General features: G+C 54.5%; 1 protein-coding gene across 1 annotated transcript; it reads left to right on the top strand.

The window, feature by feature from the left end:
• On the top strand, window positions 1-27131 carry LOC138751221 (sodium/potassium-transporting ATPase subunit alpha-3-like). The gene is given in 23 exon segments (XM_069913261.1): window positions 1-109; window positions 1312-1371; window positions 1935-2138; window positions 3736-3849; window positions 4115-4249; window positions 4681-4798; window positions 5334-5371; window positions 5374-5604; window positions 5720-5918; window positions 7085-7194; window positions 9735-9869; window positions 10352-10544; window positions 11040-11215; window positions 11300-11436; window positions 16038-16188; window positions 16607-16775; window positions 17055-17209; window positions 17834-17957; window positions 20141-20286; window positions 21878-22008; window positions 22642-22743; window positions 24276-24367; window positions 25694-27131. Coding segments are annotated over 23 exon segments (2979 nt in total). The 5' UTR covers window positions 1-79; the 3' UTR covers window positions 25723-27131.
• Window positions 27132-27832: the final 701 nt, after the last annotated feature.

Genomic DNA, 27832 nt, shown 5'->3' with positions numbered 1-27832 from the left:
CGGCTCGGACAGTTACCGGGTGGCCACCACCCAGGGTGGGAATGACGACCAGTCACCGAAGAAAGGCAAGAAACGAGACATGGACGACCTGAAGAAGGAAGTGGCACTGGTGAGTGTGCACAGCACAATCCCACAGAGGGGAGGGCGCACTCCCCTTCCTCTCTCCCTCCCCCTCTCCCTCTCTCTTTTCCCCCCTCTCCCTCCCCTTCTCTCTTTCCCTCCACCTCTCCCTCCTCCCCTCTCCCTTCCCCTGCTCTCTCCCTCCTTAAATTGTGCCCCTCTTGTCCTGGATTCTCCCATCGTATGGAAACAACCTTTCTACATAGACTCTGTCCACGCCTTTCAACATTCAAAATGTTTCAATGAAATCCCCCCCTCATTCTCCTAAATTCCAATGAGTTCAGGCAAGGGCTGTCAAATACTGCTAATTTGATAACCCTTTAATTCCAGGAATCGTCCTCGTGAACCTCCTCTGAACCTTCTCCAACGTTAGCATATCCTTTCTCAAACCAAACCTGCTATCAGTACTCCTCGTGAGGTCTCGCCATGGCCTTATAGAGCCTCAACATTACATCCATGCTCTTGTGTTCTATTCCTCTTGAAATATTTGCCTTCTCACCACTGACTCAACCTGCAACCTTCAGGCCATCCTGCTCGAGGACTCCCAGGATCCCTTCGCATCTGGGTGTCTTTAATGTTCTCACCATTTAGAAAACCATCTGCCTGTTTATTTTTATTCTACCGTTCACTTTGCAACTTTATATTTCATTTGCCACGTCTCCTTCGAAGACCCTAATCTCCCTCCCTGCACCACCGTTGCCAGCAGCACATTCCATGCACCCCCCACTCTCTGCCTGGAGACCTTACCTCTCACATTCCCACCTGTACCTATTCCCAAGCCCCCTTGCGTTGGCCGTTTCAACCCCGGGGGGGAAGAAGCCTCTGGCCGTCTACACGGTGAATGCCTCTCGTCATCTTGCACACAGATCTTTTGTTTAAAAATGTAGACATACAGCAAGGTAACAGGTCCCTCTGATCCACGAGTCTCATGCTGCCTAATTATAGCCCTGTATATTTTTGGAGGGTGGGAAAAGCCAGAGCCCCTGCAGGAAACTCACACAGACACGGGGAGAACGTATAAATTCCTTACAGACAGCGCGGGATTTGAACCTTTCTCGCTGGTGCTGTAACAGTTCTAGTCTCCCCTCCCAGTGAAAACAAGGTACTTGATCCTATCTTGTTTATTCCATTCATAATTTTGAGATGTTTCTGTAAGGTCCTCTTGTCTCACCTGTCTGTCTCTCCCCATAGACCGAACACAAAATGTCTGTCGAGGAGGTCTGTCGCAAACACCAGGCTGACTGCGTGCAAGTGAGTCCCAGATGGATGTCTCGCTCCTACCCCCCCCCCAACCCCTGGCCCCCAGATGGGCGTCTCCCCTCCCCGGCCCCCAGACGGACATCTCCTCTCCCTGTTCCCCAGTTGGCATCTTCACTCGCAAGTCCTCAGAAAGACATCTCCCCTCCCTAGCCCTCAGATAGGCATCTCTCCTCTGACCCCAGACAGATGTCTTCTCTCCCCAACTTGATATGGATATCTCCCCTCCCCAATCCCATATGGACGTCTCCCCTCCCTGGCCTCGATGGACGTCTCCCCTCCCTGGCCTCGATGGACGTCTCCCCTCCCTGGCCTCGATGGACGTCTCCCCTCCCTGGCCTCGATGGACGTCTCCCCTCCCTGGCCTCGATGGACGTCTCCCCTCCCTGGCCTCGATGGACGTCTCCCCTCCTGGCCCCGATGGACGTCTCCCCTCCCAGACCCCAGTTGGACATCTCGCTTCACCCCAGCTGCCTGCTGACCTGTGATCTGCTGTTCTGCAACCTGCTGACCTGTCGGCCTCTGACCTCTGTCCTCTCTTCCACCCCCCCTTCCAGGGACTGACCCACGCCAAGGCAGCGGAGTTTCTCCAACGGGACGGGCCCAACGCCCTGACCCCTCCTCCCACCACCCCTGAGTGGATCAAATTCTGCCGCCAGCTCTTTGGCGGCTTCTCCATCCTCCTGTGGATTGGGGCCATCCTCTGCTTCCTGGCCTACGGCATCCAGGCTGTGACTGAGGACAGCCCGGCCGGAGACAATGTGAGTCTGAGGGGAGGGGAGGGGGGGTTGAGGGGGAGATCCCGGCCATCCTCTGCTTCCTGGCCTATGGCATCCAGGCCGTGACCGTCTGGCTGGTCCGGGGAAGGGCTGAGATGGGAGATGGGTGGGGGGAAGGAGAGGGATGGGTTAGAGCAAGAGAGAGAGAGGGGCGCGACAGGGTGGGGGAAGGAGAGGGATAGGTAGAGGGGGAGAGGGGGTGGGGGGAAGGAGAGGGATGGGTAGAGCGAGAGAGAGAGATGGGGGTGATGGTGGGGGAGGAGAGGGATGGGTAGAGGGGGAGAGGGGGTGGGGGAAGGAGAGGGATGGGTAGAGGGAGAGAGGGGGGGGCGACAGGGTGGGGGGGAGGAGAGGGATCGGTTGAGGGGGAGAGGGTGGGGGAAGGAGAGGGATGGGTAGAGGGAGAGGGGGTGACAGGGTGGGGAAGAGGAGAGGGATGGGTAGAGGGGGAGAGAGAGGGGTGACAGGGTGGGGGGATTGGAAGGGGAAGCCGCAGGGGGTGGCGGATGTAGTGGGGCCATGGGGAGCTGATGGAGGGGAGAGGAGGAAGGAAAGAAGTGGCAGAAGAGATCAGGGTGTGGAGGGGGAGTGGGAAGGGACAGAGGTCAGATGGGAGGTCGGAATTGACCCCGTTCATCCTGGGGTTGCTAGCTCTACGACCTGGTGGGGCAGAGTGACCTCTCGGGGTCAGAGCCACACTATTCCCACTAAGCAATGTGCTCGCGCACACCTGATTTGCAACCAGCACACAAAGGTCAGTCACCTAAAATAATGTAGAAATTAATTTCAATACGGAGAATTATTAATCTCTTAGCTAACAGTTTCTGTTAACTAGTTAGTTTTTCAAATACCAGATTTGCACATCACTCACTTATGTCACTACACCTTTCCTGTTCTGGTTTGTACAGCTGCAGCCCGACTGGATCAATTTAACCATTTCCAGCCACGTTAAGAATAATAATCTATGAATTGACAGGTGTTATTATTCTCAATTTATTTTAACATTGCATCACATGAAAATAAGAAATACTTATTGATGTTTCATTGAATGGAACAACAAACTGAACCAAGTCGTTCAAAGTATAGAATAAAATCTTAACTTTGTAGAATGCAGTCATATTAAAACATGCCAATACAGTTTTAAATTAATACACAACAGGCCCTTTAAGCCCACGAGCCCATGCTGTCGTACAACACCCCCCCATCCGTTTTTTCGAATGATGGGAGGACACTGGAGCACCCCCCCTCCCCCCGGGGGGGGTGAACCCACACAGACACAGGGAGAGCGCACAAGCTTCTTATTAGCAGCGCAGGATTCCAACCCCAGTCCCAATTGCTGGTGCGGTAAAGGAGTTGCACCCACCGTGCCCCCTTTTGTTAGCCACGAGAGATGGGCTGTGCCAAAATGATCTTGAATCAATTCCATGTTGACATTTGCACAAGCCCCACATACTTTTGTCACAGGAACAGAAATTTGCACAAGATAAAGATTTTTTGCGCACGCTAACGACTGAAAGGGAGAGGGGGGACATAGGTCAGAGCGGGCTGAGAGTGACAGGCCTTGCCTCTTCCCTCGCAGCTGTACCTGGGGATCGTGCTGTCGGCTGTGGTGATCATCACCGGCTGCTTCTCCTACTATCAGGAGGCCAAGAGCTCGAAGATCATGGAGTCCTTCAAGAACATGGTGCCCCAGGTGGGCCTGGGTCAAGGGTCGGGCACGGGGTTCAGGGGTCGGTTGGATGCGGGGCAACAGGTCAAGGGTCGGGCTCTGGACACGGGTCAGACCCCAGGCCCTGACGTGGGCTGTGAGGCCTTGCGAGAAGGTGGGTGACGCTGGGTGGGTGGGGACCTATGATGGGGGAAAAATGGGTGATCCTGGGAGGGGGAGATGGTGACCCTGGGGAGGCAGCAGTGAACCCCCCAGCGACTTCTGATGACCTCTGCCAACCCCTGGGCAGCAAGCCATGGTGATCCGGGAGGGCGAGAAGACACAGATCAACGCAGAGGAGGTAGTGGCCGGGGACCTGGTTGAGGTGAAGGGAGGCGATCGCATCCCCGCCGACCTGCGCATCATCTCAGCACATGGCTGCAAGGTAGGAACCCGACCCCCACCCTCCCCATCTTTGACCCCAGCCTCTCCGACAAGGCTTTGATCCCTTCCTTCCTGGCTCTGAACCCCCCCCCCCCCCAGCTCCCGTCTCACCTTCTTCAGACCCCCACCCGCCCCAGCTCTATCACTCGTCCTTCTGATCCCCACCCCCTTCATTCCCCCACCCACACCAGCTCTGCCCCATCTGTCCCCCACTCCCTGTTCCCTCCTCCCCATTTCTCCTCCCCTCCCCCATTTCCCCATCTCCATTCTCTGACCATCTTTCCTTGATTTCTCCTTCCCTCCTTTGCCCACTTCCCACTCCCTCTGACCCTCCATCCCTTGCTCTATCTACATTCACTCTCTCCACACCCATCCTTCTCCTCCTTCCCTCGCGGCCCTTGCCTCACCTCACTCCCGGTCTCTGCACTGAAGGTGGACAACTCCTCACTCACCGGGGAATCAGAACCACAGACCCGCTCACCCGACTGCACCAATGACAACCCACTGGAAACCAGGAACATCGCCTTCTTTTCAACCAACTGTGTGGAAGGTGAGAAGCAGCTGCAGTACTGGGGGCAGAGGGGTGGGGGGGCGGCAGTGAGAGCGACTGCAGTATCGGGGACTGAGTTAGGGGCGACAGTGAGCAGTGACTGCAGTACCGGGGACTGAGGTTGGGGGTGACGGTGAGCAGCAACTGCAGTACCAGGGACTGAGGTTGGGGGTGACAGTGAGCAGCAGCTGCAGTACTGGGTACTGGGGTTGGGGGCAACAGTGAGCGGCAACTGCAGTACTGGGGTCAGAGGGTGGGGGCGAAAGTGAGCAGTGACTGCAAGTACCAGGGCAGAGGGTGGGGGTGACAGTTAGCAGCAGCTTCAGTTTCGGGAACTGAGGTTGGGGGTGACAGTGAGTGGCAACTGCAGTACTTGAGGGGGGGGGGGGTGTGGGGGCAGGGGGCAGAGGGTGAGTGGTGTAGCCTGGACTGGATCGGCCTGGATGGGTGGGCAAGGGGCATGGAAATGGAAGGCCCAGGCTCGAACTGCGCTCCACCCATCTATCCCCCCACCCCCCCACCACCCTCCCTCCAGGAACGGCCCGGGGCATCGTGATCTTCACAGGTGACCGTCTACAGTAATGGGCCGAATCGCCACGCTGGCCTCGGGATTGGACACTGGCAAGACGCCGATCGCCAAGGAGATCGAGCACTTCATTCACATTATCACGGGCGTGGCTGTCTTCCTCGGTGTCTCCTTCTTCATCCTCTCCATCATCCTGGGCTACACCTGGCTGGAGGCTGTCATCTTCCTCATCGGCATCATTGTGGCCAATGTCCCCGAGGGGCTGCTGGCTACCGTCACGGTGAGTGACCCCTGACCTCACTCATCCCCCAAGGTCTGCCTGACCCTGACCCCTGCCCTCCCTCGTCCCCCCAAACCGGTCTGCCTGTCCCTTGACCTCGGCCCTCTCTCCCCAGGTCTGCCTGACCCTGACGGCCAAGAGAATGGCAAGGAAGAACTGCCTGGTGAAGAACCTGGAGGCTGTTGAGACCCTAGGCTCGACCTCAACTATCTGCTCTGACAAGACAGGCACCCTGACCCAGAATCGCATGACTGTGGCCCACATGTGGTTTGACAACCAAATCCACGAGGCTGATACCACTGAGGACCAGAGCGGTGAGGAATGGGGGAGGGATGGAATGGGCGGGAGTGGAGAGGAGAAAGTAGCATGAGGGCTGATCTCTCTCTCCCCTTTCCTTCTCCCCCTCTCCCCCCACCTCCCTCTCTCTCTCTTTCCTTTCCTCCCTCCCTCTCTCCTTCCCTCCCTTCCCCTAACCCCCCCCTCTCTTTTTCTCTCTCCCCTTCTCCCTCCCTTCTCTCTCTCTCTCTCTCTCTCCCCTTCCTCTCTCTCCCAGAGGGGACTCTCTCCCCAATTTCCTCCCCTTCTCTGTCTTTCCCCTTTCCTCTCTCTCCCCTTCCCTCTTTCCCCCTCTCTCTCTCTCCTTCCCTTTCTATCCCCTTCCTCCTCTCACTCCCCTTCCCCCTCTCTACTCTCTCTCTCCCCTTCCCCCTCCCTTCTCTCTCCCTTTTCCTCTCTCTCTCTCTCCCGTCTCCCCACTTTCCTCCCCTTCCCCCTCTCTCTCCCCTTCCCCCTCTCTCCCCTTCCCCCTCTCTCTCACCCTTCCCCCTCTCTCTCCCCTTCCCCCCTCTCTCTCCCCTTCCCCTTCTCTCTCCCCTTCCCCTTCTCTCTCCCCTTCCCTTCTCTCTCTCCCCTTCCCCTTCTCTCTCTCCCCTTCCCCTTCTCTCTCTCCCCTTCCCCTTCTCTCTCTCCCCTTCCCCTTCTCTCTCCCCTTCCCCTTCTCTCTCCCCTTCCCCCCTCTCTCCCCTTCCCCCTCTCTCTCCCCTTCTCCCCCTCTCTCCCCTTCCCCCTCTCTCTCCTTCTCCCCCTCTCTCCCCTTCTCCCTCTCTCTCCCCTTCTCCCTCTCTCTCCCCTTCTCCCTCTCTCTCCCCTTCTCCCTCTCTCTCCCCTTCCCCCTCTCTCTCCCCTTCCCCCTCTCTCTCCCCCTTCCCCCTCTCTCTCCCTTCCCCCTCTTTCCCCTTCCCCATCTCTCTCTCCCTATCTCTCTCTCCCCTTCCCCATCTCTCTCTCCCCTTCCCCATCTCTCTCCCCTTCCCCATCTCTCTCTCCCTTCCCCATCTCTCTCTCCCCTTCCCCATCTCTCTCCCCCTTCCCCCATCTCTCTCTCTCCCCCTTCCCCCATCTCTCTCTCTCCCTTCCCCCAGCTCTCTCTCCCTTCCCCCACCCAGACTCCCCTTGACACATCTCCATCTCTCTCTGGCAGGCGCTTCCTTTGACAAGAGTTCAGTCACCTGGGCCTCGCTGTCTCGCATTGCTGCACTCTGCAACCGAGCCACGTTTAAACCCGGCCAGGAAAACATCCCCATCCTCAAGGTTAGTCCGGGAACACTGCCACCCATCTCTCCCACTCTCCTCAGCACCTGCCTGGAAGATTGGGATAACGACGGACGCTTCCCAGGAATATCCTAAGACTCTGCGGGTGCCCATGGTGATCCCAGGTAATTTCTCCTGGGTGACACATTCCGGAAGATTCTGCAGACTCTCTAGTGATCCTGAGGGAAGTTCCCCAGGAACATGGAGGTTTGTTGGAATATTGCCGAGGCCCTCCCAGGATCTTAGGATATTAATACGGATAAGTGTGAGGTGTTGCATTTTGGAAGGACAAACCAAGGAAGGACGTACATGGTAAACAGTCGGGCACTGAGGAGCGCAGTAGAACAGAGGGATCTGGAACACAGATACAGAATTCCCTGAAAGTGGCATCACAGGTGGTCAGGGTCGTAAAGAGAGCTTTTGGCACATTGGCCTTCATAAATCTAAGTATTGAGTCCAGGAGTTGGGATGTTATGGTGAAATTGTATAAGACATTGGTGAAGCCAAATTTGGAGAATTGTGTTCAGTTTTGGTCACCGAACTACGGGAAGATCTCAATAAGATAGAAAGAGGGGAGAGAAGATTTACTAGGATGTTGCCCGGACTTCAGGAACTGAGTTACAGGGAAAGGTTAAACAGGTTAAGACTTTATTCCCTGGAGCGTAGAAGAATGAGGGGAGATTTGATTGAGGGGGAGGGACAGAGTAAATGTAGGTCAGCTTTTCCCACTGAGGGTGGGTGAGATACAAACCAGAGGACATGGGTTCAGGGTGAAAGGGGAAAGGTTTAGGGGGAACTTCTTCACACAGAGAAGGATGGGGGCATGGAACGATCTAAGGTGGTGAATGCGGGCTCAAAACTTTGTTACTTTTAAGAAGAATTTGGGCAGGTGCATGGACGGGAGGGGGATGGACCGGGTGCAGGTCTGTGGGAAGAGGCAGAGTAATAGTTTAGCACAGACTAGAAGGCCCGAAGGGCCTGTTTTCCGTGCTGTAATGTTCTATAAAGGAATGGGATTTGGAGGCTGCTTTTGTTATGGCAAGTTCAAGTTTATGATCATCTAATTGTACAAGTACAACCCGACGAAACAGCGTTCTCCGGTCCTCGGTGCAAAACATGCGGACGATATATTGACGACTTAGATTGTGGATTAAATGGTTTCATGGCAAAGTTTGGAGATGACGCCAAGATGGGTGGTGGAGCAGGAGGTGTAGAAGAGGTTGCAGAGAGACTTGGAAGGCCTGGGAGAGTGGGCGAAGAAATGCCAGATAAGATCCAATGTTGAGAAACACATGGTCGCGCATTTTGGTCGAGGAAATAAACGGTCAGATTAGTATTTGGAGGGGGAGAAAATTCAAACCTCAGAGGGTCTTGGGCCGGGGTGGGGAGGGGTCCTCGTGCAGGATAACTGCCAGGTTGGATCAGCAGTAAAGAAGGTGAATGGTATGCTGGCCTTCGTATCAAAGGGGATAGTGTACAAGAATTAAAGAGGGGTTGATGAGACTCGACGGGGCCCTGGTGAGACCTCATTTGGAGTAACTGTGGGGAGTTTTGGGCCCCATATCTTCGAAAGGATGGAGCGAGGTTGGAGGGGGTACAGAGGAGGTTTACCAGAACAATTCCGGGAATGAGAAGGATAATGTGCGAGGAACGATTTGTGGCTTCTGGACTCTATTCATTAGAAAATAGAAGAATGAGAGGGGATTTTGTAGAAACATTTTGATGGATTGGACAGAGTAAATGTAAATGTTTTCCCTGTTGGGTGATTCCAGGACAAGGGGGCACAGTCTTAGAATTAAAAATTACCAATTTACAACAGAGATAAGGAGAAATTTCTTTGGACAGAGGGTCGTGGATTTGTGGAATTCATGGCCACGTCCAGCTGCGGAGTCCCGATCACCGGGGGAATTTAAAGGAGAAATCGATAGGTATCTAATTAACCAGGGATCACGGGATTATGGGGACAAGGCTGGAACTTGGAACTAGATGCTCGGGGAGGTTTCACGGAGCAGGCTCGATGGGCCAGCTTCTTTTCCTTTTTCTTGTGAACGAGAAATAACGCACATACAGACAAACAGTACACGTACAGGTCAAGTATTCATCTATACAAATAAATATTGTTTTGTGAATACGAGAGTCTCAGTTCCCTTGGTCGTTCTCGCTGCCTGTGGGAAGAAGCTGTTCCTCAGCCTGGAAGTGCCAGCTCTGATCCTCCTGTATCTCTTCCCTAGATGGGAAAGATGCTGTATGCGGGGTGGAAGGGGCCCTCGATGCTTTTGTCCGCCCTCTTCAGACAACAATTATGTCGATGGAGGTGAAAGAGAATCCATTGATCCTCTCTGCCCCTGTTGGGGTCCTGTGTGTCTTATGGTAGTGAGTTTGCCCTCGGAGGGAGGTGTGGCGAGGATTCTGGCTGTGTGGGGGTCGAGGGGAGAGGGAGGAGTGTGGTTGATACTCAGTTCCGGGAGTGATGCCAACAAGGGATGGCTCGACCGATCCACACCCCCCATTGACTGTTGTTTCCCCACCCCTTCCCACAGCGAGACGTGGCAGGCGACGCCTCGGAATCGGCCCTGCTGAAGTGCATTGAACTGTCATCTGGATCTGTCAAGGTGACAAGAGACAAAAACAAGAAAATTAACGAAATCCCATTCAATTCGACCAACAAGTACCAGGTAATCCCTCGACAGGTAACCTCCCACCAGGTAACCCCACCCCTCTACAGGTAACCCCCATCAGGTAACCCCACCCCTCGACAGAGGGAACTTCACTCTGTGTCCGAACCTGGGAGTGTGTGATGGGACGGTGTGGAGGGACCTTCACTCTGTGTCTGACTCTGGGAGTGTGTGATGGGATGGGGCGGAGGGAGCTTCACTCTGCGTCTGACCCTGGGAATGTGTGATGTGGCAGTGCGGAGGGAGCTTCACTTTGTGTCTGACCTGGGAGTGTGTGATGGGATGGTGCGGAGGGAGCTTCATTCTGTCTGACCCTGGGAGTGTGTGATGGGACGGTGCAGAGGGAGCTTCACTCTGTATCTGACCCCAGGAGTGTGCCGGGGGCTATGGTGGAGGGCCGGGGAGGGAGTGAGGGTTCTGGGGGCTGTGATAGAGCGATAGTGTGGGAGTGCAGGCTCTGACCCATCTTTCCCAACACTCAGCTCTCTATCCACGAGACCGAGGATCCAAATGAGAAGCGATATCTTCTGGTGATGAAGGGGGCTCCTGAGAGAATCCTTGATCGCTGCTCCACCATCATGTTGCAGGGAAAGGAGCAACCACTGGATGAGGAGATGAAAGAGGCATTCCAGAATGCTTACATGGAGCTGGGTGGCCTGGGGGAGAGGGTGCTGGGTGAGTGGGGACCTGGGGGAGAGGGTGGGGGGGAAGAGGAAAGGAAGGGGGAGAAGGTCGGGGGTAGAAGGAGAGGGGAAGGGGTGGGGGGATGGAGGAGAGGGTGGGAAGGAAGGGGGAGAGGGTGGGATGAAGGAGAAAGGGAGAGGGAGGGGGGAAAGAGGAGAGGGTGGGGGAGGGGGAGAGGGTTGGGGGGAAGGGAGAGAAGGTCCGGGGAAGGGGGTGAGAAAGGAGGAGAGAGTGGGGGGGAAGGAGGAGAGGGTGGGGGGGAAGGAAGAGAGGGTGGGGTCCTGGGGGAGAGGGTGCTGGGTGAGTGGGATCCTGGGGGAGAGGGTGGGAATGAAGGGGTAAGGGGGAGAGAGTGGGGGGGTAAGGAGGAGAAGGTTGGGGGAAGGAGGAGAGTGTGGGGGGAAGGAGGAGAAGGTCGGTGGAGAGAGAAGGGAAGGGTGGGGGTGACAGTCTGTGAGATCATCCCCACATCCCCCTCTCCCCCAGGATTCTGCCACTTCTACTTCCCAGAAGAGCAGTTCCCGAAGGGTTTTGCCTTTGATGCTGACGATGTGAACTTTCCCACCGAGAACCTCTGCTTCATTGGCCTGATGTCCATGATCGATCCGCCCCGAGCTGCCGTCCCGGACGCCGTGGGGAAATGTCGGAGTGCTGGCATCAAGGTACTGTCAGGACGTCCCGAGTGAAGGGGGGAGGGCGGGGAGCTTAATCTTGTGCTGGCATGACTCACCTTCGGCCCTCTACAGGTGATCATGGTGACAGGGGACCACCCGATTACAGCCAAGGCGATTGCCAAGGGGGTCGGCATCATCTCCGAGGGCAATGAGACGGTGGAGGACATCGCGGCGCGGCTCAACATTCCTGTCAGCCAGGTCAACCCACGGTGAGCCCATGCCTCTCTGCCCTGGACCCTTCCTTCCCCTCCATTGCATCCTCCTCCACCCCGTCCACATCAGTCTCCTTTCCCCGACTCCCCCCCAGTCCCCCTCCACCTTGATTCCCCTCTGCCCCAGTCCTGCTCCACCCCTTCCTCTGTCCCCTCCTCCATTTTCTCTGCCCCTTCCCCTTCTCCACTGTCTCCCACAGTCTTCCCTCCCTCTGGCCCAGTCTTCCCTCCCCCTCCTCCTCCACCACAGCCTCCCTTCTCCCACAATCTCTCTCTCTCCTTTGCTCTCATCTCCCACCTCCTCCTCTTCCTTCCTCCATCCCAGTTACTCTTCCCCCCCCTTCAAAATTTAAAGTTCAGATTTATTGTCACATACAGCCCCGAGATTCTTCTTCCTACAGGTCAGGCAGTGTTGGTAACACAAAAATCTGGACTCTTGAAAAGAAACGTGCTTAAGAGTGAGAAATGTAAACTCCCCTTCATCCCGCCAGCATTGCCACTCTTCCACTCTCCCTCTCTCCCCGTCCCTCTCTCCACATTCTCTGCATATCCCCGCCCCACAGTTTACTCCCTCTCCGTCCTCTGTACCAGGAGGAACTCTGTTCTCTCTCTCTCTGCAGATTTGTATAAGATATTGGCTAATCGGATTGCAACCTGATCCCACCTGCCCCACCCTCTGTACACTGGCTTATCAGTAATTGATGTCTTTCTGCCTTCAAAGTATTCAAAGATATTTCCAATCCCTCCCAGCTTTGAGGAAGAAGTGACCCAGACCCTCCCTCCCTGTCCCCCCACCCCCGTCTCTCTATCTCTCCCTGCCCCTGTCACTCTCCCCGTCTCTCTCTCTCTCTCTCTCTTGCCCATCTCTCTCCCTCTCCCCATCTCCCTCTCCCCTCTCTCTATCTCTCTCCCCCTCCTCTCTCCCTGTTGTTTCTCTCTCCCACTCTCTCCCTCCTTCTTGTCTCTCTCTCCCTCTCTCCCTTAGTCCCTTCTCTCCTCCCTTCTTTCTCTCCTCTCCTCTCTCTCGCCACTGTCTTTCTCTCTTTCTCTCTCCCCCCACTATCTGTCTTTCTCCCACCTCCCTCCTCCCCCTCCTTCTTTCCTCCCCCCTTCTCATTTCTAAACAATAGCTTATGTCTCCCCCCCCCCCACCCCTGAGCTCGTGGAGACTTCCTCTCCATTCCCCTCCCTCCGGAAACCCCTGCAGGTCTTGCTTTGTCCCGTGCCTGCTGGATCCGCGCCCAGTTGAGCCAATGTTTGCTTCACAGGCTGCATGTTGCCAGTTTCAGTCTCCCAGCCAATCTTCTCTGAATTGCTTCCAACACAGTCTTTAAACAAGGAGAGTCAGCAGACTGGACTCCATGGAATCTCGCCAGGGCCTACACAAACTTCAGCAACACCTCCTTAATCTTCACATCTAAGTTCTCTCCTGATTTAAAAAAAATGTGTTCCCAGAGGGCTATGGTGTTGTGAATCACCTTCGTATACAAAGTTCCTTCTGTGTTTCAAAAACTCTCATGATTTTTACGTTTATTTACCATGGAGTTTTCTTTCCACTCACATTCCACCTTAAGTAATCCCTATACCGTTAAGCTCTGTCATTAGTGAAGGATTGCTGAGGGTGATCTGTGGGTGGGAGGGGAAGATTGAGAATCACTGCTCTGGACCTGATTGTTACTGAAATATTTTGCTGGAGAAAAAATCGTCATTGGGCCATTTCCTTTGGGATTCTGAAACAGAGTCAATTAGGGACAATTAAACATTTCCTTTCCACCCACATCTCACCTTAAGCAATCCCTCACTAATCACAGAGCGCCGATGGCAGCGGGAGCTTGGCGAAGCCGTTTGAAAACCCCTGGTCCCACCCCTCCCCTCCCCTGCAACCCTCTTTCATCCGCATGCCCCATTGCGCTAGCCTCCACCACCTCCACCCCAACCCCCAACCCCCAACCCCGGAAAATGCATTCCACGCACTAAAAGAGCCAGAGAACATTACAGCCCCTTTGGCCCATCTAGTCTGTGCCTGGTCCCACCAAATCCCTCCCATCCAAATTCTTCTTAAATGTTAAAATTGGGCCCGCATTCACCTCCCACCCCTCTCTGTGTGATGGGCGTTTCCCCCCCCAAACTTTTCCCCTTTTACCCTTAACCCATGCTCTCTGGTTTGTATCTCACCTCCCCTCAGTGGAAAGAGCCGACCTGCATTTACTCTGTCTACCCCCCTCATAATTTGTATACCTCTGTGAAATCTCCCTTCTACGCTCCTCTATGTTTTAATAAATATGTACCCCTTCCCTCACCTGGCACAGACGTCCTCTGGTATTTGGTAATGTCATCCTGGGAAAAGGCCGCTGGCTGCCCACCCCACCTGTGCCTCTCGTAGACCTCCGTGAAGTCAGCCCTCATCGTTTGTTGGGCCAAAGACAAACTCCCCAGCTCTGTCAAGTTGCCACCAGCGTGATGTGGTTTCAAATCCTGGCAGTGTCCTGGTCCATCTCTGCGTGCTCTGAGCTGCGCTCCCTGCCTTTGGATGGTTCTCCCAGTCTCAAGCAGAGCTCTCCTGTCCCAGACTGCGAGGCACCCACCGCCTGATTCCAGTGGGGCCCCTTTAAGAAGGCATCAAGGGACAATTTGCTGAATTTCCTTGGTCTGAGAAAATCGAGGAAATTGACTGTCGAGTCGTTGTGTCTGGCCCAGGTCAGGATATTGGTGATTTTTTGCATCGAGGGACAAGACCATAAGACATAGGAGCGGAAATAGACCATTCAACCCATCGAGTCTGTCCTGCTTTTTTCCCCACTCAGCCCTGACCTTCTCCCTGTAACCCTGGCTAATCCTATCAATCTCGGCCTTGAATACACCCAATGACCCGACCTCCACAACCACCTGTGGCATCAAATTCACCACCCACTGGCTGAAGAAATTCCTCCGCATTCCTCTTCTAAGCAGACGCCCTTCGATCCTCTGGTCCTATACTCTCCCACCATGGGGAAACAACCTTTCTACATCTACCCTGTCCATGCCTTTCAATATTCAAACTGTTTCAATGAGATTCCCGCTCATTCTCCTAAATTCCAACGAGTTCAGACCAAGACCTGTCGAACCTTCCTCATATGATAACCCTTTCATTCCCGTGTGAATCTCCTCTGAACCCTCTCCAATATCACCGCATCCTTTCTGAAACGAGGAGCCCAAAACCGCTTCACAATACTCCCAAGTGAGACACATTGATGAGGCTAGATTTGGAGTATTCTGTGCAGTTTAATTTAATTTTAATTTGGACCTACAGCAGAGTAACAGACCCTTTTGGCCCATGAGCCCGTGCCGCCCAGTTTACTTACAACCCCTGGTACGTTTTGAAGGGTGGGAGGAAACCGGAGCCCCCGGAGGAAATCCATGTAGACACGGGGAAGAACAGACTGCGGGATTCGAACCCAGGTCCCGATCGCTGGCTGTAACAGCGTTGCGCTGACTGCAATGCCAACCGAGCCTCCCTGGTCACGTAATAACAGGAAAAATACAACTAAGATTGAGAAGATTTACCAGGATGTTGTCTGGACGAGGAACTGAGTTACAGGGAAAGGTTAAACAGGTCAGGGATTTATTCCCTGGAGCATAGAAGAACAAGGGGAGATTTGATAGAAGTATTTAAAATTATGAGGGGGAGAGACAGAGTAAATGTAGGTCGGCTTTTCCCACTGAGGGGAGGTGAGATACAAACCAGAGGACATGGGTTAAGGGTGAAGGGGGGAACTTCTTCACTCAGAAAGCAGTGGGAGTGTGGAACGAGCTGAAGTGGCGAGTGCGGGCTCAATTTTAACATTTAAGAAGAATTTGGACAGGTACCTGGATGGGAAGGGTTCGGAGGGATATGGACTGGGTCCAGGTCAGTGGGACTAGGGCAAAAATATATATCGGCACAGACTAGAAGGGCCGAAGGGCCTGTTTCTCCGCTTCCGCGGGAAGCATTAAAAGGGGTAGAGACCAGGGAAAGGACGGGTGGAAAAAGTGGAATGGGAACTCTATTGGGGTCAGGAGCAGGTAAAGGACAGATCGAAACAGTAGAACCAGATTTTGGGTGGGGTATGGGAGCAGGTAAAGAACAGGTGTAAGCAGTGGAACCGGATGCGTGGTGGGGAATAGGAGCAGATTAAAGGACAGATGGAAATAGTAGAACTCGATTGGGGATGGGACCAGTGTTGATGTCACTGGGCTGAAGCTGTCCAGGTGCTTGGCCTCACCCTGGGAACGGTCACCATGGGAACGGATGAGATGGGAGACAGTCATGTCAGTGCGAAGGGGTTTTAAAATGGCTGGGAATCAGGAATCCATGCAGCTGAGCAGAGTCCATTCCAGGATCTGGTTTCACTCAATCCCCTCAACCCCAGTCTCTTTCCTCATCCCCCTACACCCCTCTCCATTCCCCCTGCACCCCTCTCTGATCCCCTACTCCTCTCTTGTACCCCTCTCCTATTCAACTGCCTGCTTACCATCCTCTCACCCTCTCCTGTTCCCCCTTCCCTGCCTAGCCCCTCTCCTGCCCCTCACCTGCCCCCTCTGGCCTCTTGCTGACACACTGGACCCTGCTGCCCCGACAGAGATGCCAAGGCCTGCGTGATCCATGGGACCGACCTGAAGGACCTGAGCACAGAACAGATTGACGACATCCTGCACAATCACACCGAGATTGTCTTCGCTCGCACCTCCCCCCAGCAGAAGCTCATCATCGTGGAGGGCTGCCAGAGACAGGTCAGGGGTCAAAAGTGGCCGTTGCCTACGGGCTGACATGTTGGGTTAAAATCGGCCAACGCATTCAGGGGTCACAGCTACCCAATGCTGGCTCGTCAACTGGTCAAAGATGGCCAATGCTCATCATGGTGGAAGGTTGCTTGTGGTGGGGGCTCACAACCTCACCCTTCCCGCACAAGGGTCTCACTCCTCCCCATCTCTCCAAGGGGTTGATTAAATATATCTCCCTCTCCCCATCTCTCTCCAACCCCTCTCTCCATCCCCTCCCTCCACACCCTTCTCTTCCCCTCTCCCCCTCCCCCTTACCCTTCCCTCTCTTCCCCTCTTTCTCTCCACTTCTCTCTCTCTCCCCTTCTCTCTCTCTGCCCCTTCTCTCTCTCCCCTCTCTTTCCTCCACCCTCTCTCTCTTCCACCCCAGGGTGCCATTGTGGCAGTGACAGGGGATGGAGTGAACGACTCCCCCGCACTGAAAAAGGCGGACATCGGCGTGGCGATGGGGATCGCTGGATCGGACGTCTCCAAACAAGCGGCTGACATGATCTTGCTAGATGATAACTTCGCCTCCATCGTCACCGGAGTTGAGGAAGGTGGGAGGGGCTGGGGGATGGGCAAGGGAGGGTCCATGCGGTTCTTGAACAGTGAAGTAGTATCAGTGTTAACTAGCAGTTCTTTCCCTCCCCTTCCCTGTCTCTCTTCCCCTCCCCATTCCCCTCTCCCTCTCCCTACCCCATCGCCATCCACTGCCCCCACTCTCCCCTCACTCTCTCTCTACCCATCCCCTTTCACCTATCCCCTCCTTTTCCCCCTCCCCTCTCCTCTCTCCCCTCCCCTCTCTCCGTCCCCCTCTCCCTGTCCCCCCCCCACAGGACGCCTGATCTTCGACAACCTGAAGAAGTCGATCGCCTACACGCTGACCAGCAACATCCCTGAGATCACCCCCTTCCTTCTCTTCATCATGGCCAACATCCCCCTTCCCCTCGGCACCATCACCATCCTGTGCATCGACCTTGGCACTGACATGGTCAGTTGGGGGGGGGGGTGTTGAGGGGGGTTTGGGAAATGGGACGGGGAGGAGAGAGGGAAGGGACAATGAGGAGCGAGGGGACGGTGAGGAGCGAGGGGACGGTGAGGAGCGAGGGGACGGTGAGGAGCGAGGGGACGGTGAGGAGCGAGGGGACGGTGAGGAGCGAGGGGACGGTGGTGAGGAGCGAGGGGACGGTGTGGTGAGGAGGGAGGGGATGTCGAGGTGGGAGGGGATGTCGAGGAGGGAGGGGGCAGCGAGGAGGGAGGGGGCAGCGAGGAGGGAGGGGGCAGCGAGGAGGGAGGGGGCAGCGAGGAGGGAGGGGGCGGCAAGGAGGGAGGGGGAGGCAAGGAGGGAGAGGTAGAGTGTGGGTGGCAACATTGAGGGAGGATGGTAAGAGGGAGGGAGGGGGCAGCGAGGATGGAGAGGGCGGTGAGGTGGGAGGGTGCGGCAAGGAGGAAGGGGACAATGAGGGAGGGAGGGAGAGATGAGGGGAGGAAGGGAGAGTGAGCAGGAAGGATGGAGGGGAGGGAGGGTCAAGGTGGATGGAGGGAGAGAGGGATGACTAGATTGCCACTGGCCAATAGCGGGTCTGACAGGGATGTTCTCTGACCCGAATTGCAGGTTCCCGCCATCTCATTGGCTTACGAGGCAGCAGAGAGTGACATCATGAAACGACAGCCCCGAAACCCTCGGATGGACAAGTTGGTGAATGAGAGGTTGATCAGCATCGCCTATGGGCAGATCGGTGGGTCTGGGGTGGTGGGGAAGGGAGTGGAGGGGGTGGGGTCCCAGGGGAGTGGTGGGATCACAGAACCCTGTGTGTTGTCAGCTCCCCTCGCCTCTCCTCCCAGTGCAGTATTCCCTTCTCTTCCCGTAAGCCACCGCACAGAAAACAGGCCCTTCGGCCTGACTAGTCTGTGCCGAACTATTTTTTTGCCAAGTCTCACTGACCTGCTCCCAGTCCAAAGCCCTACCATCCTTGAACCCATCCAAATTCTTCTTAAATGTTAAAATTGACCTCACACTCACGACTTCAGCTCGTTCCACAACCCCCCCCCACCGCTTTCCATGTGAAGAAGTTCCCCCTCACATTCTCCCAAACTTTTCACCCTTAACCCACATCTTCTGGTTTGTATCTCACCTCCCCTCAGTGGAAAAAGCCAACCTACATTTAATCTGTCTCTCGCCCTCGTCATTTTAAATACCTCGATCAAATCTCCCTTCATTCTTCTACGCTCCAGGAATAAAGTCCTGACCTGTTTAACCTTTCCCAGTAACTCAGTTCCTGAAGTCCGGGCAACATCCCAGTAAATCTTCCCTGCCCTCTTTCTATCCTATTAATACCTTTCCAGTAGTTCAGTAACCAAAACTTCACACAGTGCTCCAAATTTGTCCTCATCAATGTCTTATACAACTTTACCATAACATCCCAGCTCCTGTACTCAATACTTTCAGGGAATTATGTATCTATATTCCCAAATCCCTCTGTTCTACCACACTCCTCAGTGACTGACTGTTTACTTTGTTTGTCTTAGCTTGTCCTTCCAAAATGCAACACCTAACAATTCTCTGCATTAGCCATTTTGCTAACCGGTAGTTACAACTCAATCCCCAACTCAATCCCCAACTCAATCCCCAACTCAATCCCCAACTCAATCCCCAACTCAATCCCCAACTCAATCCCCAACTCAATCCCCAACTCAATCCCCAACTCAATCCCCAACTCAATCCCCAACTCAATCCCCAACTCAATCCCCAACTCAATCCCCAACTCAATCCCCAACTCAATCCCCAACTCAATCCCCAACTCAATCCCCAACTCAATCCCCAACTCAATCCCCAACTCAATCCCCAACTCAATCCCCAACTCAATCCCCAACTCAATCCCCAACTCTATCCCCAACTCTATCCCCAACTCTATCCCCAACTCTATCCCCAACTCTATCCCCAACTCAATCCCCAACTCAATCCCCAACTCAATCCCCAACTCTATCCCCAACTCTATCCCCAACTCTATCCCCAACTCTATCCCCAACTCTATCCCCAACTCTATCCCCAACTCTATCCCCAACTCTATCCCCAACTCTATCCCCAACTCTATCCCCAACTCTATCCCCAACTCTATCCCCAACTCTATCCCCAACTCTATCCCCAACTCTATCCCCAACTCAATCCCCAACTCAATCCCCAACTCAATCCCCAACTCAATCCCCAACTCAATCCCCAACTCAATCCCCAACTCAATCCCCAACTCAATCCCCAACTCAATCCCCAACTCAATCCCCAACTCAATCCCCAACTCAATCCCCAACTCAATCCCCAACTCAATCCCCAACTCAATCCCCAACTCAATCCCCAACTCAATCCCCAACTCAATCCCCAACTCAATCCCCAACTCAATCCCCAACTCAATCCCCAACTCAATCCCCAACTCAATCCCCAACTCAATCCCCAACTCAATCCCCAACTCAATCCCCAACTCAATCCCCAACCCAATCCCCAACCCAATCCCCAACCCAATCCCCAACCCAATCCCCAACCCAATCCCCAACCCAATCCCCAACTCAATCCCCAACTCAATCCCCAACTCAATCCCCAACTCAATCCCCAACTCAATCCCCAACTCAATCCCCAACTCAATCCCCAACCCAATCTCATATCCATCCTTTCTCTCACTTGCCATAAATAGGAACTCTGCATGGTGCTGATTTTTGGCTCCTTGAGGATCAGAAGCAGGGGTGTGTTGGGTCAGAGAGGTAGTGGGAGGGAGGTACAGGGAAAGGTGGGGGCTTATCCAGGTGGTTCAGTTACAGAAGGCTGTGGAGGGAGCTTCACTCTGTGTCTGACCCCAGGAGTGTGTGATGGGTCGGGGCAGTGAAACTGATCTGCCAGATAAATGGGTAAAACTGTCCCTTCTTCTTTCCTCAGGAATGATTCAGGCCCTGGGAGGTTTCTTTTCCTACTTTGTTATCCTGGCAGAGAATGGTTTTCTTCCGAAAAACCTGGTGGGAATTCGATTGCATTGGGATGACAGGAACATTAATGACCTGGAGGACAGTTACGGACAACAGTGGGTGAGTAGGAACCCACACCAATCAGCTTGCTCTCCGTCACCCCTCAAAGAGTCTAAACCTTGGGGTGTGATGGGATGGTGCAGAGGGAGCTTCTCTCTGTGTTTGACCCCAGGAGTGTGTGATGGGACAGTGCGGAGGGAGCTTCTCTCTGTGTCTGACCCCGGGAGTGAGTCGGGACGGTGTGGAGGGAGCTTCACTTTGCGTCCGACCCCAGGAATGTGTGACAGGATGGTGCGGAGGGAGCTTCACTCTGTGTTTGACCCCAGGAGTGTGTGATGGGACAGTGCGGAGGGAGCTTCACTCCGTGTTTGACCCCTGGAGTGTGTGATGGGATGGTGCGGAGGGAGCTTCACTCTGTATGTGACCCCAGGAATGTGTGACAGGATGGTGTGGAGGGAGCTTCACTCTGTGTCTGACCCCGGGAGTGTGTGACAGGACGGTGTGGAGGGAGCTTCACTCTGTGTTTGACCCCAGGAGTGTGTGATGGGACGGTGCGGAGGGAGCTTCACTCTGTGTCTGACCCCTGGAGTGTGTGATGGGATGGTGCGGCGGGAGCTTCACTCTGTATGTGACCCCAGGATTGTGTGACGGGACAGTGTGGAGGGGAGTTCACAAAACATACTTGCCCTGTTTGGGTCTTCTTACTTGAATGAAAATGCCATGGCTTTCACTGACCTCCTCAAGACCTGCATGGATGAGTGTGTGCCCATGCGTACTTACCGTGAGTACCTCAACTGGAAGCCGTGGATGAATCAAAAGATGTGCAAGCTGCTGAGAGGTCGATGGCGTTTCAGACTGTTGTCCAGATCTCTGCAGGAGGGTCAGCACAGCAGCAAAGAGGCAATTCCAAGGGAAGCTGGAGGCTGAGATGCTCGCCAGTGATGGTACATCCTGTGTCATCAGTGGCTGTGATGCTTCACTCCTCGATGAGCTCAACACCTTTCACGCTTGCTGTGATCCATCCTGGAGCCTCCATGTCGATGCAACCAGGAAGAAGTCTATACTTCGCGAGGAGTTTGATGAGATTCTGTCCCTGCAGATTTCTACAGGTGCCCCCTGTGGAGAGCGCTCTGGCTGGGTGCATCACTCTCTAGTACGGAGGTGCCGACGCCCGGGACAAAAAAAATTACTCCAGAGGGTTGTGAACTCGGTCTGCGACCTCATGGGCACCAGACTTCACCCCATCAGGGACATCTGTAAGAGATGGTATCTCGTGAAAGCAGCTATGATCCTTAAAAGACCCCCCTTACAGTCCAGGCTGTTCCCCCTTCACTCTGCTACTATCTGGAATGAGGTCCAGGAGCCTGAAGATGGCACAAGGACGTCTTCTTCCCCGCGGCCATCAGTTTCCCGAACGGACAATGAACCATTTCCTCTTCACTAATTAATTTATTTTTAAATTTAATTTGTAGCAATGTTTGTGCTGGTAAAACAATGTGTTTTGTGACATGTTCATGACAATAAATTATGTTCTCCCTTTCTTCCCTCCCCCCTCTCCCCCCTCTCCTCTCTCTTTCACCCTACCCCCACCGCCCTCTCGCTTTGTCACCCCCCCCCCCCCCAATGCTCTCCCTTCCCGATCCATGTGCAGACATACGAGCAGCGGAAGATTGTGGAATTCACTTGCCACACTGCGTTCTTCGTCAGTATCGTGGTGGTGCAGTGGGCCGACCTAATGATCTGTAAAACCAGGAGGAACTCCATCTTCCAGCAGGGAATGAGGTAAGCCCCTTCCCCCCAGCCCGGGAAACTCCCTGGGGAGTGGCAGTGAGGAGTGGGTGGGGGGGGAGTGAGGAGAGGTGGGGAGAGGAGGGAGTTGGGGGTGAGGAGGAGGAGGTAGAGGGGAGAAGGGATGAGTGAGATGAGGGAGTGAGTGAGGAGGGAGGAGTAAGGGGGTGGAGAGTGAGGAGGAGAGGGAGTTAAGGGGAGAAGGGGTGAGAGGAGGAGAGGGGTAGGGTGAGGAGAGGGAGGGGTGAATGAGGGGGAGATGGAAAGGCAAGGGTTGAGTGAGGAGGTGAGGGAGGATGTGAGGAGGAGAGGGAGGGTTGGAGGTAATGAGGGATGTAAAGGTCGGGGGGTGAGGATGACAGTGAAGATGGGGGGATCTGAGGGGATGAGGAGGGGATGTTCCTGAGGCAATGGTGATGGAGGGGATGGGATGAGGGTTGGAGGTGATGAGGGAGGTGACGGGGGAGGAATGAGGAGGTGGGCGCATCAGTGGGGAGACAGAGAGGGTTCATGTGGGCGTTAATGAATGGAGGAGTTGAGGGACATTGATGAAGGAGAGGGTGGGGGTGGATTTAGGAGGGGAGAGGCTGCCTCTGCTCCCCCCACTTACCTCCCGATCATTCCCAGGAACAAGATCCTGATCTTTGGCCTGTTTGAGGAAACCGCTCTGGCTGCGTTCCTGTCCTACTGTCCCGGAATGGATGTCGCCTTGCGGATGTACCCACTCAAGTAGGTGGCCCTCCTTTCCTCTTCCCCTCCCCCTCCTTTCTCACTCTTGCTTCCTCCCCCTCCCTTTGCCCCTCTCCTACAGATGTCCTCTGGTATTTGCTAAGGTCTTCCCTGGAGAAAGCTACTGGCTGCCCACTCTTGCAAAGCCTCTAATAACCTGATCCACCTCTGTTAAGTCATCTCCCATTCTTCTTTGCTCTAAAGGGAAAAGCCTCTGTTAACCTCACCTTAGGAGACACATTCTCCAATCCAGGCAACGTCCTGGTGAATCTCCTCTGCCCCCCCTCCACACCTGCCACATCTTTCCTGTGATGATAGGAAAACAATTTTCCAAGTGTGCTCTAACCAGAGATTTGTAGAGCTGCAACATGCCCTCACAGCCCTTGAACACAATCCCTCAGCGAATGAAAGCCAACACTCTATCGGCCTTCTCGACCATCCCAAAATCCCGGCAGCCTCGAGAGATCCATGTACCTGGATCTCAAGATCTCTCTGTTCCGCCACACTGCCGAGAATCCTGCTGTTAACCACAGACTCTGCCTGCAGAGGCATGGACTGTGGTCTCACCCCAGGCTAACTATCACTGGGGTCAGACGATCCCAGTCTGCTGTTTGCCCTTCAGATCCAAACTTCTTCCCCCCCCCACCCCGCCACCATGTTTTGGGTCCCCAGGTCCGGGCCAGGGATCAAAACTGAATCCTTCACCTCTGGCACCTGGTGCTCTCTCTACCGGCAAGGCTGACGTGCAGACTTTGCAGGGATGGCCAAAGAGGTGGGGAGAGGAGGGAATTGCCTCCATTTCTGGTCACCTCATTACAGGAAGGATGACAAAGCTTTGGAGAGGGGGGCAGAAGAGATCTACCAGGATTGGAGAACGTGTCTCATGAGGCAGGATTGACCGAACTGGGGGGCCTTTCTCTTCGGAGTGATGAAGGACATGAGGAGATATTAGAGGTCTGTAAGATGAGGCATAAATAGGGTGGACGGCCAGTACCCCCTTGCCAGGGCAGGAACAGCAAACACCAGAGGACGTGTACAAAGTGAAGGGAAAACATCAGGGGTATATTTATTTTTACAAAGAGAGAATTGGGGGCCTGGAATGTATCGTCAGGGCTGATGGTGGAGGTTGGTACAATAGGGAACATTTCAAAAGACTCTTTGACAGCCACATGGATTGAAGAAAAATAGAGGGTTATGGGTGTGAGGGAGGGAAGGGTGAAATTGTCGTGGAGTAGGTTCACATGGGTCGGCACAACATCGTGGGCCGAGGGGCCTGGACAGTGCAGGAATATTCTGTGGGGAAACAAACCTCCCTCCAAATGGCTCCATTCCAACATCTCATCCCCAAACTCCATACGCATGCACTGATCCGTGAGCTCTATGGTCTGTTGGGAGCAGCTTCCATAGATACACAAGGCTGAGTCGTCAGAGGCAGGCAGGGGTGCTGTGCAGAACACTGACAGAGCCGTGGGGGGGACAATCTGTCTGATGATCTCTCTCTCTCTCTTTCTTCCCCCCCCTCGCACTGACAGACCAAACTGGTGGTTCTGCGCATTCCCCTACAGTTTCCTCATCTTCGTCTACGATGAAATCCGCAAACTCATTCTCCGCAGGAATCCAGGAGGTACGTGTGCGTGCGTGTGTATGGGAACCGTCCCCCAGTGATGGTCCGTGTGTGGGATTCATGCCCCCAGTGAGGGTCATTGCATGTGGGACCCATCCCCCAGTGAGGGTCAGTGCATGTAGGACTTGTCCCCACAGTGAGGGTCAGTTTGTGTGGAACTCGAACCCCAGTGAGTGTCAGTGTGTGTAGGACCTGTTCCCCCCAGTGAGGGTCAGTGTGTGGGACCCATCCCCCAGTGAGGGTCAGTGTGTGTGTGGGAGCCGTCCCCCAGTGAGTGTCAGTGTGTGTGGGAGCCGTCCCCAGAGAGGGTCAGTGCATGTAGAACCATTCCCCCCAGTGAGGGTCAGTGCGTGTAGGACCCGTCCCCCCAGAGTGGGTCAGAGTGTGGGACCCATCCCCCAGTGAGGGTCAGAGTGTGGGACCCATCCCCCAGTGAGGGTCAGAGTGTGGGACCCATCCCCCAGTGAGGGTCAGAGTGTGGGACCCATTCCCCAGTGAGGGTCAGAGTGTGGGACCCATCCCCCAGTGAGGGTCAGAGTGTGGGACCCATCCCCCAGTGAGGGTCAGAGTGTGGGACCCATCCCCCAGTGAGGGTCAGTGTGGGACCCATCCCCCAGTGAGGGTCAGAGTGTGGGACCCATCCCCCAGTGAGGGTCAGTGCATGTAGGACTTGTCCCCACAGTGAGGGTCAGTTTGTGTGGGACCCATCCCCCCAGTGAGGGTCAGAGTGTGGGAGCCGTCCCCCAGCGAGGGTCATTGTATGTGGGAGCCATCTCTCATTGAAGTAGATGGTCAGTGTGTGGGACCTGTCCCCGAGTGAGGGTGAGTATCAGTATGAGTGGGACCTGTCCCCCATCGAGGGTCAGAGTGTGGGACCTGTCCCTCAGTGAGGATCTGTGTGTGGGACCCATCCCCCAGTGAGGGTCAGAGTGTGGGACCCATCCCTCAGTGAGGGTCAATGTGTGTGGGACCCATCCCCCAGTAAGGATCAGTGTGTGTGTGGGACCCGTCTCTCATTGAAGTAGATGGTCAGTGTGTGGGACCTGTCCCCCAGTGAGGGTGAGGGTCAGTATGAGTGGGACCTGTCCTCCATCGAGGGTCAGTGTGTGGGGGACCCATTCCCCCCAGTGAGGGTCAATGTGGAACCTGTCCACCAGTGAGACTCAATGTCCCCATAACAGGCTACGTGCATGCAGGACCGTGGGCTCATGCATGGGTGTGGTGTATTGGTGGGACTGGGTGGCCATGGACTGCATGTGCATTTTTACATGTGCCTGTGTTTGTACACGGACCCCTGACTGATGGCTATCTATTGTTCTCCTGCAGGCTGGGTGGAGAGGGAGACCTACTACTGACACGACCCCTCTGATCTGCATGCCCCATGCCCATCTCCACCAGAACCTTCTCTCAAACCTGTCTCCCCCAGAACCTCCTCTCAGACCTGTCTCCCCCTCAGCCTCCTCTCAGATCCCTGTCTCTCTCACCCCCTCCTCTTAGACCCCCATCACCTCCAGAACTTCCTCTTGGACCCCCATCTCCCCAAGAACCTTCTCTCAGACCCCTATGACCCTCCTACCAACCCACTTTTCCATGGTCCTATATCCTCAAAATATCTCCCCTCCAAACATCTCCAAAACACTGACCTAGTCACACACTCTGTTGGCTTCCTCAATGAATCACCATCCAGGGGTTCATGGATGTTCATATGCATGTATGTGTGCATATCTGTGAGCCTGCGTGCGCGTCTGTGAGCCTTCGTGCCTGTGTCTAGGTGCGTCTAAGAAAGGGGAAAGGCAGGTGGGACTGAGAGGTGGAGAACCTTCTCTCAGAGAGACGTGGTCGTGGGGTTCCCTACCATAGAGGGTTGTTGAGGCTGGTTTGTGAGACTGATTCAGTGGGGTCATGTTGGATGTGACCTCTTTTATGGTGAGAAGGATCAAGAGAGAAAGGGGAACAGGGGACTGAGGTGGCATGAACAGTCACCGTCATATTGAATGGTGGGCTGAATGGCCTTCTCCTGCTCTGGCATGTTTCTGTGTGTCCATGTATGTGTGTTGGTGTATATGTCTCTGGATGCATGTGTGTGTATGTATATTTCTGTAGGTGTCTGCGTGTGTTTCTGTATGTGTATTTCTGTTTGTCTGTGTGTGACTATGTTTCAGTAGGTGTCTGAATGTGTGTCCCCCCGTGTGTCTGTTTCTGTAGGTGTGTGTGTGTGTGTGTGTTTATCTAGGTGTCTGTATGTGTGTGTCCCTGTGTTTCTGTAGGTGTGTGTGTGTGTGTGTGTGTGTGTGTTTCTCTAGATGTCTGTATGTGTGTGTCCCCGTGTGACTGTGATTCTGTAGGTGTCTGTATATGTGACTGTTTCTGTAGGTGTGTCTGTGTGTGTGCACATGCGCACTCTCTCATATGTGTGACTGTGGCTCCCCCTCCCCCCTTCCCCTCACCATACCAAGCTAAGATGACCCCACCTTTCTACGAGGAGGTGTCCGCTCCCTGGGGGCATCAAGTGACCTTTCTTTCCCCCCCACCCCCTCCCAGCTTGTCCCCTGGACCAGTGGCCCTGTCCCAGAGATCAGAGATGACTGCACACTCCTACCCCCACCCCCCCCCCCCCCTTCCCCGGGACATGCAGCCCTATCGATCGTTTGTGTAGGTTTGTAATGTTGTGATTTCATTGCCCTTGTGCTTGTTGCACATGTAACCCCCCCACCTCCTTCCTCCCTCCCTATGATTGTGGAAATAAAACAAGACTTTAATACAACTCAGCCCTTGTTGTCTGATTCACCCCACTGTGGGTCGGTGAATGGCGAGGGTGTGAGGAGCAGAAACACGGACAACACGGGCAAGATGTGGGGTGGATGGTGGTGAGTAGTAGAGTGAACTGTGCTGATCAGTAGAGGGTGGTGGTGGCCAGTAGAATGGACAGCACTGACCAGTAGAGAACAGTGGTGACCAGTAGAGGACAGCAATGACCAGTAGGCAGTGGTGACCAGTAGAAGATGGCAGGGACCAGTAGAGGATGGCAGTGACCAGTAGAAGATGGCAGTGACCAGTAGAAGATGGCAGTGACTAGTAAAGAATGGTGGTGACTAGTAGAGGATGGCAGTGACCAGTAGAGAACAGTGGTGACTAGTAGAAGATGGTAGTAACCAGTAGAGGATGGCAGTGACCAGTTGAGAATAGTGGTGACAGTAGGTGATAGCAGTGACCAGTAGAGGACATTTGTGACCAGTAGAGGACAGCACTGACCAGTAGACAATGGTGACCAGGAGATGGCAGTGACCAGTAGAGGACAGCAGTGACTAGGACAGCAGTGACCAATATAGGACAGTAGTGACCAGTAGAGAACAGTGATCAGTAGAGGACAGCAGTGACCAGTAGAGAACAGTGTTGACCAGTAGAGGTCGGCGGAGACCAGTAGAGAGGACCTCAGTGCTTTATGATGAGAATTGCCAGATTGTC

Source organism: Narcine bancroftii, unplaced genomic scaffold (genome assembly GCF_036971445.1).
Source record: "Narcine bancroftii isolate sNarBan1 unplaced genomic scaffold, sNarBan1.hap1 Scaffold_856, whole genome shotgun sequence".
In the NCBI taxonomy this organism is placed as follows: domain Eukaryota; kingdom Metazoa; phylum Chordata; class Chondrichthyes; order Torpediniformes; family Narcinidae; genus Narcine; species Narcine bancroftii.
The sequence above is the reverse complement of the archived record's forward strand: the minus strand, read 5'-3'. Positions and strand labels throughout refer to the sequence as shown.